The sequence below is a fragment of the Oncorhynchus kisutch genome, linkage group LG7 (assembly GCF_002021735.2).
Source record: "Oncorhynchus kisutch isolate 150728-3 linkage group LG7, Okis_V2, whole genome shotgun sequence".
Taxonomy (NCBI): Eukaryota; Metazoa; Chordata; class Actinopteri; order Salmoniformes; family Salmonidae; genus Oncorhynchus; species Oncorhynchus kisutch.
In genome coordinates, this window is record NC_034180.2 from 28,362,948 (window position 1) to 28,378,746 (window position 15,799).

A 15,799-nucleotide genomic window follows, 5' to 3' on the forward strand; every position below is an offset into this window, starting at 1 on the left:
AGGCCTACCTGTCATAGGCCTAACTGCTACACATTCAAAAGGGTACTTAAAAGTTAACATGGACAGTGGCTTGCAACTGTCAAGCACTCTTATTGATGTGAATTAGCATGATGTATTCCTTCTCCACAATTTTTTTAATAAAACAAATAACTTTTAGGGGGGTTGAAAGGGCACTTGTTATTACATGGATCACGATACAATTATTCCTGAATCAGTAATTTTTTCCCCACTCAAAACAATTGTACACAAAACTATGGGGTTGAAATGTAGTTCAACTAACCTGAGGGGTCTATGAGTGTGGAGGGGGACTGGGACAAGGTGGACGACAGGCCGTAATCTGATTGGCTATCGACGGTCCTCTTCGGCTCCTCCCCCTCTGGGGTCCCAGCCTCGATGGCACAGGACACTCCGGAGGGCGCAGACCGAGAGAACCGAGAGAACAGGATCCCTCCTATTCCCTTCCCTATACTGTTACCAATACTGGCCGCTCCTAGACAGACAAGACAGAGAGGGGGCGGAGAGAAAACAGCAAAGGCTTAATTTTAGACAGGGTGCAACAAAGGTGAGTGAAGTAGACCCAGTACTACAGCTCTAGTCTTTACATGCTCTCTCCACAAGATGGCAGTGTTACCAGTGTCATCTCCAATGATCAGTCAGGTGGGTCTGTGATGGAAATATTGTAGAGGGAGTCCAATAATAGATGTCAACTCCATCACAACAGCCTGGGAACATGCTGAAGCACATTTAAATGGAACCACCTGCTTTGTCTGCTCAGGACATGTTGTGCAGTCTACGAATACCTGCTGTACAAATGACTGGCTGTAAAATCTATGGGAACCTGCTGAGTGAGGTTTTATTACAATGAAGTTGATTCTTTCTGTTCTAGCTTTGTTTGAATCTGTGTGTGCAGGTAATGAAGGCACTCCTATTCAAGCGTTTAAGGTCATTATAATGTGCATGCAACATGCATGGTTATTTGATGCAACAAAGTTCAATACAGAGAATCAACCAGATGACTGACAGATGTACCTAGTATGCTGGCCTTGCCCATGCTGGCAATAGACTCTCCATAGTATTTCCTGGCCAGGACAGGGGAGGTGGAGGGGCTGGGGATGCTCTCTGTGTCCGACGTTGGGTCCTTCTGCGGGTTAATGAAGGTGGGACGGATCTCATCGTAAGGCGTGGGGTCTATAGCACTACACCTAGGACAAGAAAAACATGTCACTGTCCATAAAGTAAGTACTAGTTTCATAATTTCATATGTAACAAGAGAATGAATTACATTCATGAACTTTGTGAACTCTTACCAGTGTATCTGTGCAGGTGCAATGTTGCTGTAATGTTTAAGGATGAGGGGCTCCAGTCTGTAGGCCTACAGGAGGGACAAACCAATCACAGTCAGTCTAGCACCCAGTCTATCCTCTGGTCAGGAAAAATCCCTCTGTATAATCATCCGTAAGATGATCAAGGTTCAGAGCTGAGGGTTAGGACAGGGCTATTCAAATTTGGGCTTCGAGGCTGGTTTTACATTTTTTTCACTCTAATCAGGGACTGATTTATAATGCAATCAACTACCCGGTAGAAACAACTACCTGGTGTTTCAGCCCTCCAAGTCCAATAGAATAGCCCTGGTGAAGGGCATCGCGGTGTGTGTGTGTCTCTCTCACCACAGGGTCCGTGGGGTGGAAGATGTTGAATAGCCTCTGGCAGATGGAGCGAGGCAGAATGTGGTCCTGTTCTCCACTGTTCCCTGGTCTAATCCCTCTCAGGGCCAGGAACACTGCCAAGGGAGAGCCCATACAGAAGAAGTTCTCCACCTGGGGAAGAGGAAGAAACAGACACCATATCCTTCCTTCACATCTTTGCTAGTCATCTTGTTACTTTCTTACAGTAACACCATGGGTTCTGTGTCCTGGGTGATTGCTTTTGAGCAGTTAGCAGAGTGTACCTTAAATTTAAGAGCAGGGAGTGCTAGCGGTTTGGAGGCCTCCAGGCCTTGAAGCTGATCCTCCAGCTCTCGTAACCTGAGGAGGAGAGGGGGAGTTGTTGTAATACTGTTCCTGTAGTATTCAGACCATTAACAAAACACTCATACCACACGCCTTCCTACACACACCGCCCCAAGCTGTCTCTAGACACAGTCGAGATTGTCACAGTTTAGAGGACTGACAGACACCCATCCCATTCCTCCCATGACCCACCACCCTGCCTACCTGTTCCTGGTGAGCTGCAGCTGCTCCAGCAGGCATCTCTCCTCATAGGAGACCCATCTCAGGTCCAGCTCCTCCTCCAGATCCTGATGCTCCTGCAGACAGAACTTCACCGGGTCCCAGCCTGTCATGATGTCAAAGGTGATCACGCAGCCCAGGGAGTGAGACACGATGGACACCTTGCCCCCCTTCTCCTCAAACTCTGGGTTCCTGGAGCAGAACAGGGTGTAGAGGCGGTTCAGCTCTGACGTCAGGCCCTTGGTGATCTGGAAATCAAAAGGGGAGGGTCAATACAAATCAAATTTTATTTGTCACATGCACCAAATACAACCTTAACATGTAATTCTTACTTATAAGCCCTTAACCAACAATGCAGTTTAAGAAATAAATTAAGAAAATATTTACAAAATATTCTAAATCAAATAAAAAAGTAACAATACATTTACATAACAATAACGAGTCTATATACAGGGAGTACCTGTACCGAGTCAATGTCCGGGGGTACAGGTTACCCGTGGTCATTTGTAAAGTGACTTTGCATAGATAATAAACAGTGAGTAACAGCAGTGTAAAAACAAAAAACAAAAAGAGGGGGGGGGGGGTCAATGTAAATAGTCCAGGTAGCCATTTGATTAATTGTTCAGCAGTCTTATGGCTTGGGGGGGTAGAAGCTGTTAAGGAGCCTTTTGGTCCTAGACTTGGCACTCCGGTACCATTTGCTGTGCGTTAGCAGAGAGAGCAGTCTATGACTTGGGTGGCTGGAATCTTTGACCATTTTTTGGGCCTTCCGCTGACACCGCCTAGTATATAGGTCCTGGATGACAGGAAGCTTGGCCCCAAGGATGTACTGGGATGTACTGGGCCATCGCAGTACCCTCTGTAGCGCCTTATGGTCAGATGCCGAGCAGTTGTCATATCAGGCGGTGATGCAACTGGTCAGGATGCTCTTGATGGTACAGCTGTAGAACTTTTCAGTCTCATGGGGGGGAAAAGGTGTTGTCATGCCCCCTTCACATCTCTCTTGGTTTGTTTGGACCATGATAGTTTGTTGGTGATGTGGACACCAAGGAACTTGAAACTCACGACCCGCTCCACTTCAGGCCCGTTGATGTTAATGGGGGCGTGCTCGGTCCTCGTTTTCCTATAGTCCGCAATCAGCACCTTTGCCTTGCTCACACTGTTGTCCTGGCACCACACTGCCAGGTCTCTGACCTCCACCCTATAGGCCGTCTCATCCTTTTTGGTGATCAGGCCTTCCACTTATGTTGTCAGCAAACTTAATGATGGTGTTAGAGTCGTGCTTGGCCACGCAGTTGTGGGTAAACAGGGAGTACAGGAGGGGACTAAGCAAGCACCCGAGGGGCCCCCGTGTTGAGGATCAGTGTGGCAGATGTGTTTTTGCCCACCCTTACCACCTGGGGGTGGTCCGTCAGGAAGTCCAGGATCCAGTTGCAGAGGGAAGTGTTTGGTCCCATGGATCTTAGCTTAATGATAATCTTTGTAGGCACTATGGTGTTGAACGCTGATCTGTAGTCAATGAACAGCATTCACACGTAGGTGTTCCCTTTGTCCAAGTGGGAAAGGGCCGTGTGGAGCGCGATTGAAATTGCGTCATCTGTGTATCTGTTGAGGCAGAATTGGAGTGTGGATCTGTTGAGGCGGAATTATGTGAATTGGAGTGGGTCTAAGGTTTCTGGCGTGATGTGAGCCATGACCAGCCTTTCAAAGCACTTCATGGTACCGACATGAGTGCTACGGGGCGGTAATCATTTAGGCAGGTTAGGCGATACGGTCTAAATATTATATCACAGTATTTACATTTTAAAAAATGGACGGTATGACGGTTATTTCGTTTTTTAATAATAAAAGTTGTACATTTGCTTTATGAGTAGTGAGTGATCCTAGGGTGGCAACACATACATTCTAAGTGATTTTAATGGGTCTTTATCCATTCTGATTGTTTTATACTGTACTGTTCAATTCAACTTCAACCCCCCCCCCAAAGAAATCATAATTTTCATACATTTGAGATCATTTCCACACTGCCACGTTGGGCTGCACGACATGGGCAAGTAATCGGAGCCTTATTTTTAATCAAAAGTTGCAGATTGACTTGCGATTTAGAGCAAAACACTTGGGTTAATGGTTGGAATCAAGGAAAAATAATATATATTCTAATTATAGTTGGAATATAATAGTGGGCACTTTTAATAGTGTTTGACATGACAACGAATGAAAATGCCAGGGAGGAGTTATTGTTACAGGAACTAATGTGTTGATAGGCGTTTCCTAGGGGACCCTATAATCTTTGACAACATTGAATGTTTCCTCTTAGCTACCTCATGAAGCTAACATATATCTGCTTTGCGTTTACCTTGAATTTAGAAGACACTGTTGCACAAAAAACATGTTGATTTAGGTCTACACCATCACTGGTATTATCAGGCTGTATTTCTAATTACACTTACTCAGCTCTTACTCAGTACATTTATTAGCTAGCCAGCTAGCTAGCGCTTAGCATTAGCGGCTAACAATCAGTGGCTTACAAGATTTAGGAACAACTTGCTAAGAAAAGACAAACTAGCTTTTCGCAGATGGAAGAAACACAAGCTAATAGTGTCATTATAGAACGCTGTTTGGTTTATATTAAGAAGCAAAGTGAAAACAGCATCGTTGTCATCAACTTTTTGCATGTGCTGTATTGACCATGCAGACTGAACATTGAAAATGTAATTGAAGATACTTGCAAGTTGTTCCGCGAATGTTTTGAGTACACGTCCAGGTAATCAGCAGCTTTGTCAATGTTGACCTGTTTAAAAGTCTTGCTCACATCGGCTATGGAGAGCGTGATCACACAGTCGTCTGGAACAGCTGGTGCTCTCATGCATGTTTCAGTGTTGCTTGCCTCGAAGCGAGCATAAAAGGCATTTAGCTCATCTGGTAGGTTCGCGTCACTGGGCTGCTCGTCAAGTGAGATGAGGGATTAAACCCACTGTGTGTATGTATGTGTGTTTCAGTCTCACCTCGTCCCTGTACAAGGGGCTGGTGTAGTACATGATGTCCATGGCACTGCTGTTGAGCAGGTCTCTCAGTCCTCGCACCTTGTCTGGGGTGATGGAGTCCACTGTATCTGCAAACACAGATACACAGAAAACACACAATTCAACCATCAATACCATCTAGATATATTTAAATATTTTATGGGAAAGCCTTTGTTCAGCCCCTCTATTATATTCAGATCAATAAATCACCTATTAACTTGGCTAAAACAGTTAGTATCTATATCTATAACTTTACTATGTGCATCACAGACATATTAGGAAATTATAGGGAGTATGAGACAGGACAGGCAGAGGATAGCACATAGAAAAACAATTGTGTATGTTCCATCAGCGTGGGGACCTAAGATAGGAACATTTTTGATTTTCAAACCCTAAACCTAACCCGTAACCCAAACCCTCACCCTTAACCATAACCCCTAAACATAAAATAGCCTCGTCCTCATGGGGATGTTAGAATTTTCCTTGTTATACTATCCTTGTGGGAACTTTAGGACCACACGAGGATAGAACAAGACCACACATACAGAAATACACAACTCAGAACAGACACACACAAGCATTAACCTTACCCCCATCCAGTGCCAGTTTGGAGCGCCACTCTACAGGCAGAAACTCCACGTGCTCCTCTGTGTGCTCCGAAAAGTGCTTCTCCTCCATCTTCCTTACTGCCTCCCTTAGCCTGGACACACACACACACACACACACACACACCTTAGTTGCCATGTGCACAAGGATTGTCTCTTGCTGTTCGATCTTAAAAAAGGTATCATTCTATAGATCGCATTTCATCTACGTTTTTCCTAATGCTCTGTGAAATGTTGAAAAATACACTAACAAACATACCAACATCAACTCATTTTATTGTGAGCAAACATCCTCGGCAGCGGGTTGTTACCGGTACATCATTACTGCTGGGTGAATGGCTTTACAATATGGTCCATATACACTCCAAGTCAACCAGGGAATCCTTTGTGCATTGTGTTTGCTCTCCCTTTCACTTATGACTATGTATGTTTGAGAGGACTGACGTGCGTCCATTTTACCACTCACTGACACAGTCCATTCACTCACAATGGCTGCTAGCAGGCTACGTTAGCGTACTACGTTAGCTACACAAACAAAATTAGTGTGGCTGCTGTTGACATTGCAGGGGCGACCGGGGAGTGACTTTGGCCTAAAGGTGAACTGGTCTGTGACGCAACCTGGCACTAATGCAGTCTATCATGAAGTCTGTCTGGTGGGTTTTTATGCACTTGTATAGTGGGGTTTTATGTGTAGAGGCTAGGTCACATATCATTGGCAAGCAGAATTTATCTTGAGTGGCTAACTGGTGAACGGGGTCGTAGTACTGGCTTTAATGGTATTAACACAAACCCCTTCTGACACATGAAGAGGATCGTACCGAGTGGCTGTCCTTAATGCCCTCAGAACAAGCAGCCATTATTCCTAAATGGAGAGGAGAAGTATGGAAGGAGAGATTGGGGAAGAGAGAATTGGCTGAGAGAGATAGAAAGGAAGGGTGATGTCGATTGAAAGCTTTTGAGTTTTGCTCGAGAGTGAGACACAGCCAAGCCTCCAGGGAGAGAGAAAAGGAAGAGAGAGAGGGGGAGAGAGAAAGACAGCTGGCTAGACATGGCTGATCTTTCCTCTTGAGGCTTGAGAGAAAGCCAATAGCCTGATCCTAGCAGTGTAGGGAATGAGGCTTACAGTCGGGGCTGGCCTGACTTGGTCTACTTTTGCTCTCTGCTAAGCGTCCCTAAGCCCCTGGCAGAGAGAGGGACAGCACCCTCTGTGTTACTGTAAAGGGCCGGCATTGGGCAGTTGTGTTATTCCAGAACCTTCTAGGGAAAAAATATATATAGATATATAAATAAGAGCTATAGGTAGGTCTGTCCTTTGTCTGGGTACCAACAATAAGCCTTAAGTCGTAATCACACAGGACTGTAAGTACAGATTAATATTTATGAAACCATAAGAAAATACATAAACTCCAGCATCATCTATTTATATTGTTTGAAAATGTCGACCAAAATGCAGCATCACTTAAATGACTCAGAAAATACATTTATAAGAGTGTGCACTCCATTCAAAAAAAATCATTACCAGGTATTTCATGTTAGAAATGAATGATTAACTGTTGTCTTGTACAAGCAGAGTCTAATTCCAAAAAGTGTGTCTGTGTCTCGTGCCCTGTCATTAACAGTCTGCACTAAAGAGATCATTTAGTTGATTACTGGGAGGAGATCAGATGATCTCCTATTGAAATTGTACTTTCCAAAAGGTTTTTGAGAAAGCAGAAAGCAAATGAAGGAAAACACAAAAGATAGAGATAGGGAAGGTGGAGAGGTGGAAAGAGAGAGAAGTTGGTAGAGAGCGAGAGAGAAAGAGAAGATAGACATGGAGGAGGGAGAAGACAAATGAGACCCACCCCACCACCTGGATGCTGTCTTTCTTTTCTTTCTTTTTTTACATTGGATAAAAGACTCAAAGCTAGAAACAGGTATATCATACGTAGGGCTGTGGAGGTCACGAAATAGTCAGGCGGTGATTGTCAAACAAATAATTGTTGGTCTCACGGGAATTGACCATTAGCACCACATTTAGCATCTCCTACCTTCCACACATAGCCTACAAGCCAATGATGCAGACCTTTGGAATGTCTACATTTCAAACAGTCTAATAAATCCATGTAATATAGCCTACACCTTCAAAATAAATCCATTATTTACAGTTGAAGTCAGAAGTTGACATACACTTAGGTTGGAGTCATTAAAACTCATTTTTCAACCACTCCACAAATGTCTTGTTAACAAACTATAATTTTGGCAAGTTGGTTAAGGACATCGACTTTGTGCATGACACAAGTCATTTTTCCAACAATTGTTTACAGACAGATTATTTCACTGTATCACAATTCCAGTGGGTCAGAAGTTTACATACACTAAGTTGACTGTGCCTTTAAACTGTTTGGAAAATTCCAGAAAATGATGTCATTTTTTATTTTAATTTTACCTTTATTTAACCAGGCAAGTCAGTTAAGAACACATTCTTATTTTCAATGACGGCCTGGGAACAGTGGGTTAACTGCCTGTTCAGGGGCAGAACGACAGATTTGTACCTTGTCAGCTCGGGGGAGCTTTAGAAGCTTCTGATAGGCTAATTGATATCACTTGAGTCAATTGGAGGTGTACCTGTGGATGTATTTCAAGGCCTACCTTCAAACACAGTGCCACTTTGCTTGACGTCATGGGAAAATCAAAAGAAATCAGCCAAGACCTCAGAAAAAAAAATTGTAGACCTCCACAAGTCTGGTTCATCCTTGGGAGCAATTTCCAAATGCCTGAAGGTACCACGTTCATCTGTACAAACAATAGTGCACAAGTATAAACACCATGGGACCACGCAGCCATCATACCGCTCAGGAAGGAGACGCATTCTGTCTCCTAGAGATTAACATACTTTGGTGCACAATGTGCATATCAATCCCAGAACAACATCAAAGGACCTTGTGAAGATGCTGGAGGACAGAGGAACAAAAGTATCTACACCCACAGTAAAATGAGTCCTATATCGACATAACTTGAAAGGCCGCTCAGCAAGGAAAGAAGCCACTGCTCCAAAACCACCATAAAAAAGCCAGACTACGGTTTGCAACTGCACATGGGGACAAAGATCATACTTTTTGGAGAAATGTCCTCTGGTCTGATGAAACAACAATAGAACTGTTTGGCCATAATGACCATTGTTATGTTTGGAGGAAAAAGGGGAACGCTTGCAAGTCAAAGAACACCATCCCAACTGTGAAGCACAGGGGTGGCAGCATCATGTTGTGGGGTGCTTTGCTGCAGGAGGGACTGGTGCACTTCACAAAATACATGGCATCATGAGGAAAGAATGTGGATTCTGTGGATATATTGAAGCAACATCTCAAGACATCAGTCAGGAAGTTAAAGCTTGGTCGTAAATGGGTCTTCCAAATGGACAATGACCCCAAGCATACTTCCAAAGTTGTGGCAAAATGGCTTAACTTCTTATGGCTGCAGGGGCACAACTGAGTAGCTTGGATGAAAGGTGCCCAGAGGTGCCCAGAGTCAACGGCCTGCTCCTCAGTCTCAGTTGCTAATATATGCATATTATTAGTAGTATTGGATAGAAAACTCTGAAGTTTCTGAAGCTGTTTGAATGATGTCTGTGAGTATAACAGAACTCATATGGCAGGCAAAAACCTGAGAACAAATCCAAACAGGAAGTGAGAAATCTGAGGTTGGTATATGTTCAACCCATTCCCTATTGAAATCCCCTTGGGATATGAATGAAGATTAACTTCCTAGGGCTTCCACTAGATGTCAACAGTCTATAGAAATTTGAATGAGGCTTCAACTGTGTTGTGGGACTGAATGAGAGGGGAATGAGTCAGACTACTGGCAGAGAGACAGTTCCAGGTCACGCGCATACCGCATGATATCTTCCTGCGTTCCGTTCCTCCGCAAGACACAAAGGAATTCTCCGGTTGGAACTTTATTGAGGATTTATGATAAAAACATCCTAATGACCTGTAAAATAACTTTTTGAAGATTTTGTCTGAAAAAATGGTCGACCAGCACCAGCATTTGGATAGGTGTACCAAACACGCTAACAAAAGTAGCTAATTGGACATATATAACGGACATTATCGAACAAATCAAGTATTTATTGTGGACCTGGGATTCCTGGGAGTGCATTCTGATGAAGATCAAAGGGAATATTTAGCATGTAATTTATGGTTTATGTTGACTACAAAATGGCGGCTAATTTGACTTGATTGTTCTGAGCGCCGTCTCAGATTATTGCATGGTTTGCTTTTTCCGCAAAGTCTTTTTTTTTCTTCCTGACACAGCGGTTGCAGTAAGGACAGGTATATCTATAATTCCATGTGTATTATGATCTACATTTATGATGAGTATTTCTGTTGAATCGATGTGGCTATGCAAAATCAATGGATGTTTTTGGAAATAGTGAATGTAACGCGCCAATGTAAACTCAGATTTTTTTATATTAACTTTATCAAACAAAACATAAATTTATTGTGTAACATGAAGTCCTATGAGTGTCATCTGATAAAATGAATTACTAACAATCTTCATCTCCATTTGTGCTTTTTGTGACTCCTCTTTGGCTGGGAAAATGGCTGTTTTTATCGTGGTTTGGTGGTGACCTAACATAATCGTTTGTGGTGCTTTCGCTGTAAAGTTTATTTGAAATCAGACACTGTGGTGGGATTAACAACAACACTACCTTTAAAACGGTATAAGATACATGTATGTTTGAGGAATTTTAATTATGAGATTTCTGTTGTTTTGAATTTGGCACCCTGCACTTTCACTGGCTGTTGTCATATCATCCCGTTAACGGGATTGCAGCCCAAAAGAGGTATTGAGTGGCCATCACAAAGCTCTGACCTCCACCCTATAGAAAATGTGTGGGCAGAACAGAAAAAGCGTGTGAAAGCAAGGAGGCCTACAAACCTGACTCAGTTACACCAGCTCTGTCAGGAGGAATGGGCCAAAATTCGCCCAACTTACTGTGGGAAGGTTGTGGAAAGCTACCTGAAACGTTTGACCCAAGTTAACCAATTTAAAGGCAATGCTACCAAATATGAATTGAGTGTTTGTAAACTTCTGACCCACTGGGAATCTGATGAAAGAAATAAAAGCTGAAATCATTCTCTACTATTATTCTGACATTTCACATTCTTAAAATAAAGTGGTGATCCTAACTGACCTAAAAAAAGAAAATAATTGTTGCTAGGATTAAATGTAAGGAATTGTGAAAAGTTTAGTTTAAATGTATTTGGCTAAGGTGTATGTAAACTTCCGACTTCAACTGTATTTTGTGGGCATGCCATGTTTAAACTGTCTCTCATTCCCTGTAAAACGGGGTTAAGCCACATGAGTCTTATCATACCAACGAGATATAGCATACAAATTCACTGTGTCTGCCTTGATGTTCATAAAACTCCACAGACCCCCTCTTACACACTGGAACCCAGAAGATGTGAACACTTGGATACGGCAACAACGTTCTGCCAAGTACACCCAAACCAGTGTGGCCACCGCAAAGCCCAAGGAGCTTGACGCTCTCTGGAAGTTGCTGTAGCGCTGCTTGGGATATGTAGCCTATATTGGCTGTTGGTTGAGACGCAGGGCCCGTTCTAGGTTGTTATGTTAGGGTGGGCAACTGGAAAGGTGAATTGGGCAGTTGGAGGTAATAATGTTATAGTTTATTAAGATGCATAAATACACCACACCAAAAGCTTGATTTTATGGCTGTTTTAAAATGAATTTCCTGCAATTCTACATAGTAATGATTTAATGTTTACTACTTGGTTAACTTCTTTGGGATAGGGGACAGCATTTTCACTTTTGGATGAATAACGTGCCCAGAGTGAACTGCCTCCTACTCAGTCCCAGATGCTAATATATGCATATGATTATTAGTATTGGATAGAAAACACAGAAGTTTCTAAAAACTGTTTGAATGATGTTCGACTATAACAGAACTCACATGGTAGGCAAAAACCTGAAATCTGAGGTTTGTAGTTTTTGAACTCAGCCCCTATCGAATTCACAGTGGGATATGGGTTATTTTGCACTTCCTAAGGCTTCCACTAGATGTCAACCATCTTTAGAATGTTGTTTCAGGCTTCTCCTGTGAAGGGGGGCTGGATGGGAGCTGTTTGACTAAGGGGTCTGTTCTCAGTCAAATCTCTCGTTCCATTGCTTTTCTACAGACAATGGAATTCTCCGGTTGGAACATTATTGAACATTTAAAAACATCCTAAAGATTGATTCTATACTTAGTTTGACAAGTTTCTTCGACCTGTAATATAACTTTTTGAACTTTTCGTCCGACCGGACGCGGTTTTGTATTTGTTTACCAACGCTCTAACAAACGAAGCTATTTGGACATAAATGGACATAAAATTATGGACATTATCGAACAAAACAAACATTTATTGTGGAACTGCGATTCCTGGGAGTGGATTCTGATGAAGATCAAAAGGTAAGTGAATATTTATAATGCCATTTATGGACTCTGAGGGCCGTTCTCAGATTATTCTTTTTCCGTAAAAAATGTTTGAAATCTGACACACTTCTCCTTAATGCAACCGCTGAATCTAAAGTTCCATGCATAACACTTGAATTTACATCAACATTTATAATGAGTATTTCTGTGAATTCATGTGGCTCTCTGCAATATCACTGCATGTTTTGGAACTACTGAACATTACACACCAATGTAAAATAAAACTTTTGGATATAAATATTAACTTTCCGAACAAAACATACATGTATTGTGTAACATGAAGTCCTATGAGTGTCATCTGATGAAGATCAAAGGTTAGTGATTCATTTAATCTCTATTTGTGCTTTTTGTGACTCCTCTCTTTGGCTGGAAAAATGGCTGGGTTTTTCTGTGAGTTGGTGGTGACAATCATTTTTGGAGCTTTTGCTGTAAAGCATTTTTTAATTCAGAAACTGTGGCTGGATTAACGAGAATCTTAACATTAAAATGGTCCCCAATATTTGTGTGTTTGAGAAATTTGATTTATGAGATTTCTGATGATTTGTATTTGGCGCCCTGCAATTTCCGCTAACGGAACCCCAGTCCTAGACAGGTTAATTGATTTTATAGCACGTTTAATCTATGCAAATAAATTCTATGAATTGATAGTTCCTCTGTTTTCTTTTATTCTGTAATAGGGTATATTGTAACCTTGTGTTCAAGTTAATAAATTCAAAGTTTATTTATGATGTAGAGTAAGCTACACAATACAATTAAAATGCCTACTGGCAACTAAAGTTCTCCTCGCAAACAGTGCGAGGAGAGCAAAAATAATTAACATTAGGATATAGCCAACAAATATCTATATCACGTATTCCTATTAGGCTATACTGAAATGTTTTGTTTGTTCCTGAACTGGCTAAATGGCGAGATATCCTTCACTACCACAAGTTAGTTCAACTTCTTTACCGTCATTGCACAATCCGGGAGCTGTCCTTTCAGCACCACGAAGGGCGTTCCAATGGCTTAAAATAACACTAATCAAGATCCATTGCCTATGCCTAATAGTCTTACTCATTACTTAACATTATTACTCATAGAAGATAATCACTTCTCACAATGGTGCAGTTAGATAAAATTTGAATCAATGTCTAAAGATCACACAATGATTCATTGCCATTTTACATAACAGGACCGAATATAAATAGCACAGCAGGCCTATAACGTTACTACATTTTTTTTTTCTTGAATTTCGAATTAGATTTTAGGATGGTTTGCCTAAGGTGAATAGTCAAAAAATATTAAGCGCCAAAACTCAGAGCGGTGTGCCTTCAGAAAGAATATACACTGCTTGACTTTCTCTACATTGTTTTGTTACAACCGGAATTTAGAAATGTTCTCACTGGCCTACATACAACACCCCATAACGTCAAAGTTGAATTATGATTTAACAAATTCATAAAAAATTAAAAGCTGAAATGTCAATAAGTATCCAAATCCTTTGTTACGGCAAGCCTAAAAAAGTTAAAATGAGTAAAAATGTACAGAGTAAAAATGTACAAATTACATTGACTCAATCTGTGCAATAATTGTGTTTAACATGATTTTTGAATGACTACCTCATCTCTATACCATGCACATACGTAATTATATGTAAGGATGTAGCCTGAGAGAATGGCTGCAGTTTTACGGGCTCTAAACAATTGGGCTATTCTGTGTGTTTTTTCATGTTTCTGCAACCGTCTCTTATGACCGTAAAGAGCCTCTGGAAATAAGATCAGCGATTACTCGCCTTGGACAGGATGAAGATTTTTTATTTAACGAATCGGAGGCAAAAGATTTACGGCTCCTCCAGGACCAGGCCCAAATGCCGGTCATTCGCATGAAAAGGAGATGCCGATACAGGGAGCGCAGATCCGGGTGATTAGTGAGAATTACTCGGCGAGTGAATAATCCACCTTCACCATCCGTTTTACTGGCGAACGTGCAATCACTGGAGAATATACCAGATGAGCTTTGTTCGAGAATATCCTACCAACGGGACATTAAAACTGTAATATCTTATGTTTCACTCAGTTGTGGCTAAACAAGGACTTGGATAATATACAGTTGGCTGGGTTTTCCGTGCATCGACAAGACAGAACAGACACCTCTGGTAAGACGATGGGTGGTATGCTGTGTCTATTTGTCAAAAACAGCTGGTGTGTGACCTCTAATATTAAGGAAGTCTTGAGGTTTTGCTCTCCTGATGTAGAGAGCACGCGTGCACACACACACACACACACACGAGATGAAAAAAAGAAACGCCCCTTTTTCAGGACCCTGTCTTTCAAAGAACTCAAAAATCCAAATAACTTCACAGATCTTCATTGTAAAGGGTTTAAACACTGTTTCCCATGCGGGACAGGTACAGGATGGCAATAACTGCCGAAGTTACACCAGGAACGCACAATCCCTCTATCAGTCCACAATAGGCTGAGAGAGGCTGGACTGAGAGCTTGTAGGCCTGTTGTAAGGCAGGTCCTCACCAGACATCACCGGCAACAACGTCGCCTGTGGGCACAAACCCACCGTCGCTGGACCAGACAGGACTGGCAAAAAGTGCTCTTCACTGACAAGTCGCGGATGTCTCACCAGGGGTGATGGTCGGATCTTTTGCCTCCGTAACATGAGGAGGAGATGCACTGCAGTACTTAATGAAGCTGGTGGCCACCCCAGATACTGACCATTACTTTTGACCCCCCTTTGTTCAGGGACACATTATCCAATTTCTGTTAGTCACATGTCTGTGGAACTTGTTCAGTTTGTCTCAGTTGCTGAATATTGTTATGTTCATACAAATATTTACACATGTTAAGTTTGCTGAAAAGAAACGTAGTTGACAGTGAGAGGACGTTGACAGTGAGATATATAGTGTGAGAACTATATATATATATATATATATATATATATATATATATATATATATATATATATATATATATATATATTTATTTATTTTTTACGTAGCTGTCTATTTTATCACCACAAACCGATGCAGGCAATAAGACAGCACTCAACAAGCTTTAAGGCCATAAGCAAGCAAGACAATTCTCACCCAGAAGCAGCGCTCCTAGTGGCCGGGGACTTAATGCTGGAAAACAAATCCGTTTTACATCATTTTTACCAGCATTTGACATGTGCAAACAGAAAAATAAAAATAAATACTTTAGACCACATTTACTCCACACACAGAGAAGCTTACAAAGCTCTCCATTTGGCAAATCTGACCATAATTCTGTCCTCCTGATTCCTGCTTACAAACAAAGACTCAAGTAGGAAGTACCAGTGACTCGATCAATATGGAAGTGGTCCAATGATGTGGATGCAAAGCTACAGGACTGTTTTTCTGCCACAGACTGCAATATGTTCCGGGATTCATCCGATGGCATTGAGGGAGTATACCACATCGGTCAGCGGCTTCATCAATAACTGCATTGACGA

The 15,799-nt window shown here is 41.9% G+C and overlaps 1 protein-coding gene across 2 annotated transcripts in view; it reads right to left on the bottom strand.

Moving 5' to 3' along the window:
• LOC109894392 (phospholipase DDHD1-like) overlaps positions 1–15,799 on the bottom strand; it is a 44,835-nt gene that overhangs the window by 4,746 nt on the left and 24,290 nt on the right. For both annotated transcript variants that reach the window (XM_020487843.2, XM_020487844.2), the window contains 8 exons: positions 5,842–5,951; positions 5,234–5,340; positions 2,214–2,476; positions 1,949–2,024; positions 1,668–1,817; positions 1,308–1,372; positions 1,030–1,202; positions 281–490 (listed from right to left, as the gene is read on the bottom strand). In XM_020487843.2, coding sequence (XP_020343432.1) covers positions 281–490; positions 1,030–1,202; positions 1,308–1,372; positions 1,668–1,817; positions 1,949–2,024; positions 2,214–2,476; positions 5,234–5,340; positions 5,842–5,951 — 1,154 coding nt within the window. The remainder of the gene's footprint in view (positions 1–280; positions 491–1,029; positions 1,203–1,307; positions 1,373–1,667; positions 1,818–1,948; positions 2,025–2,213; positions 2,477–5,233; positions 5,341–5,841; positions 5,952–15,799) is intronic.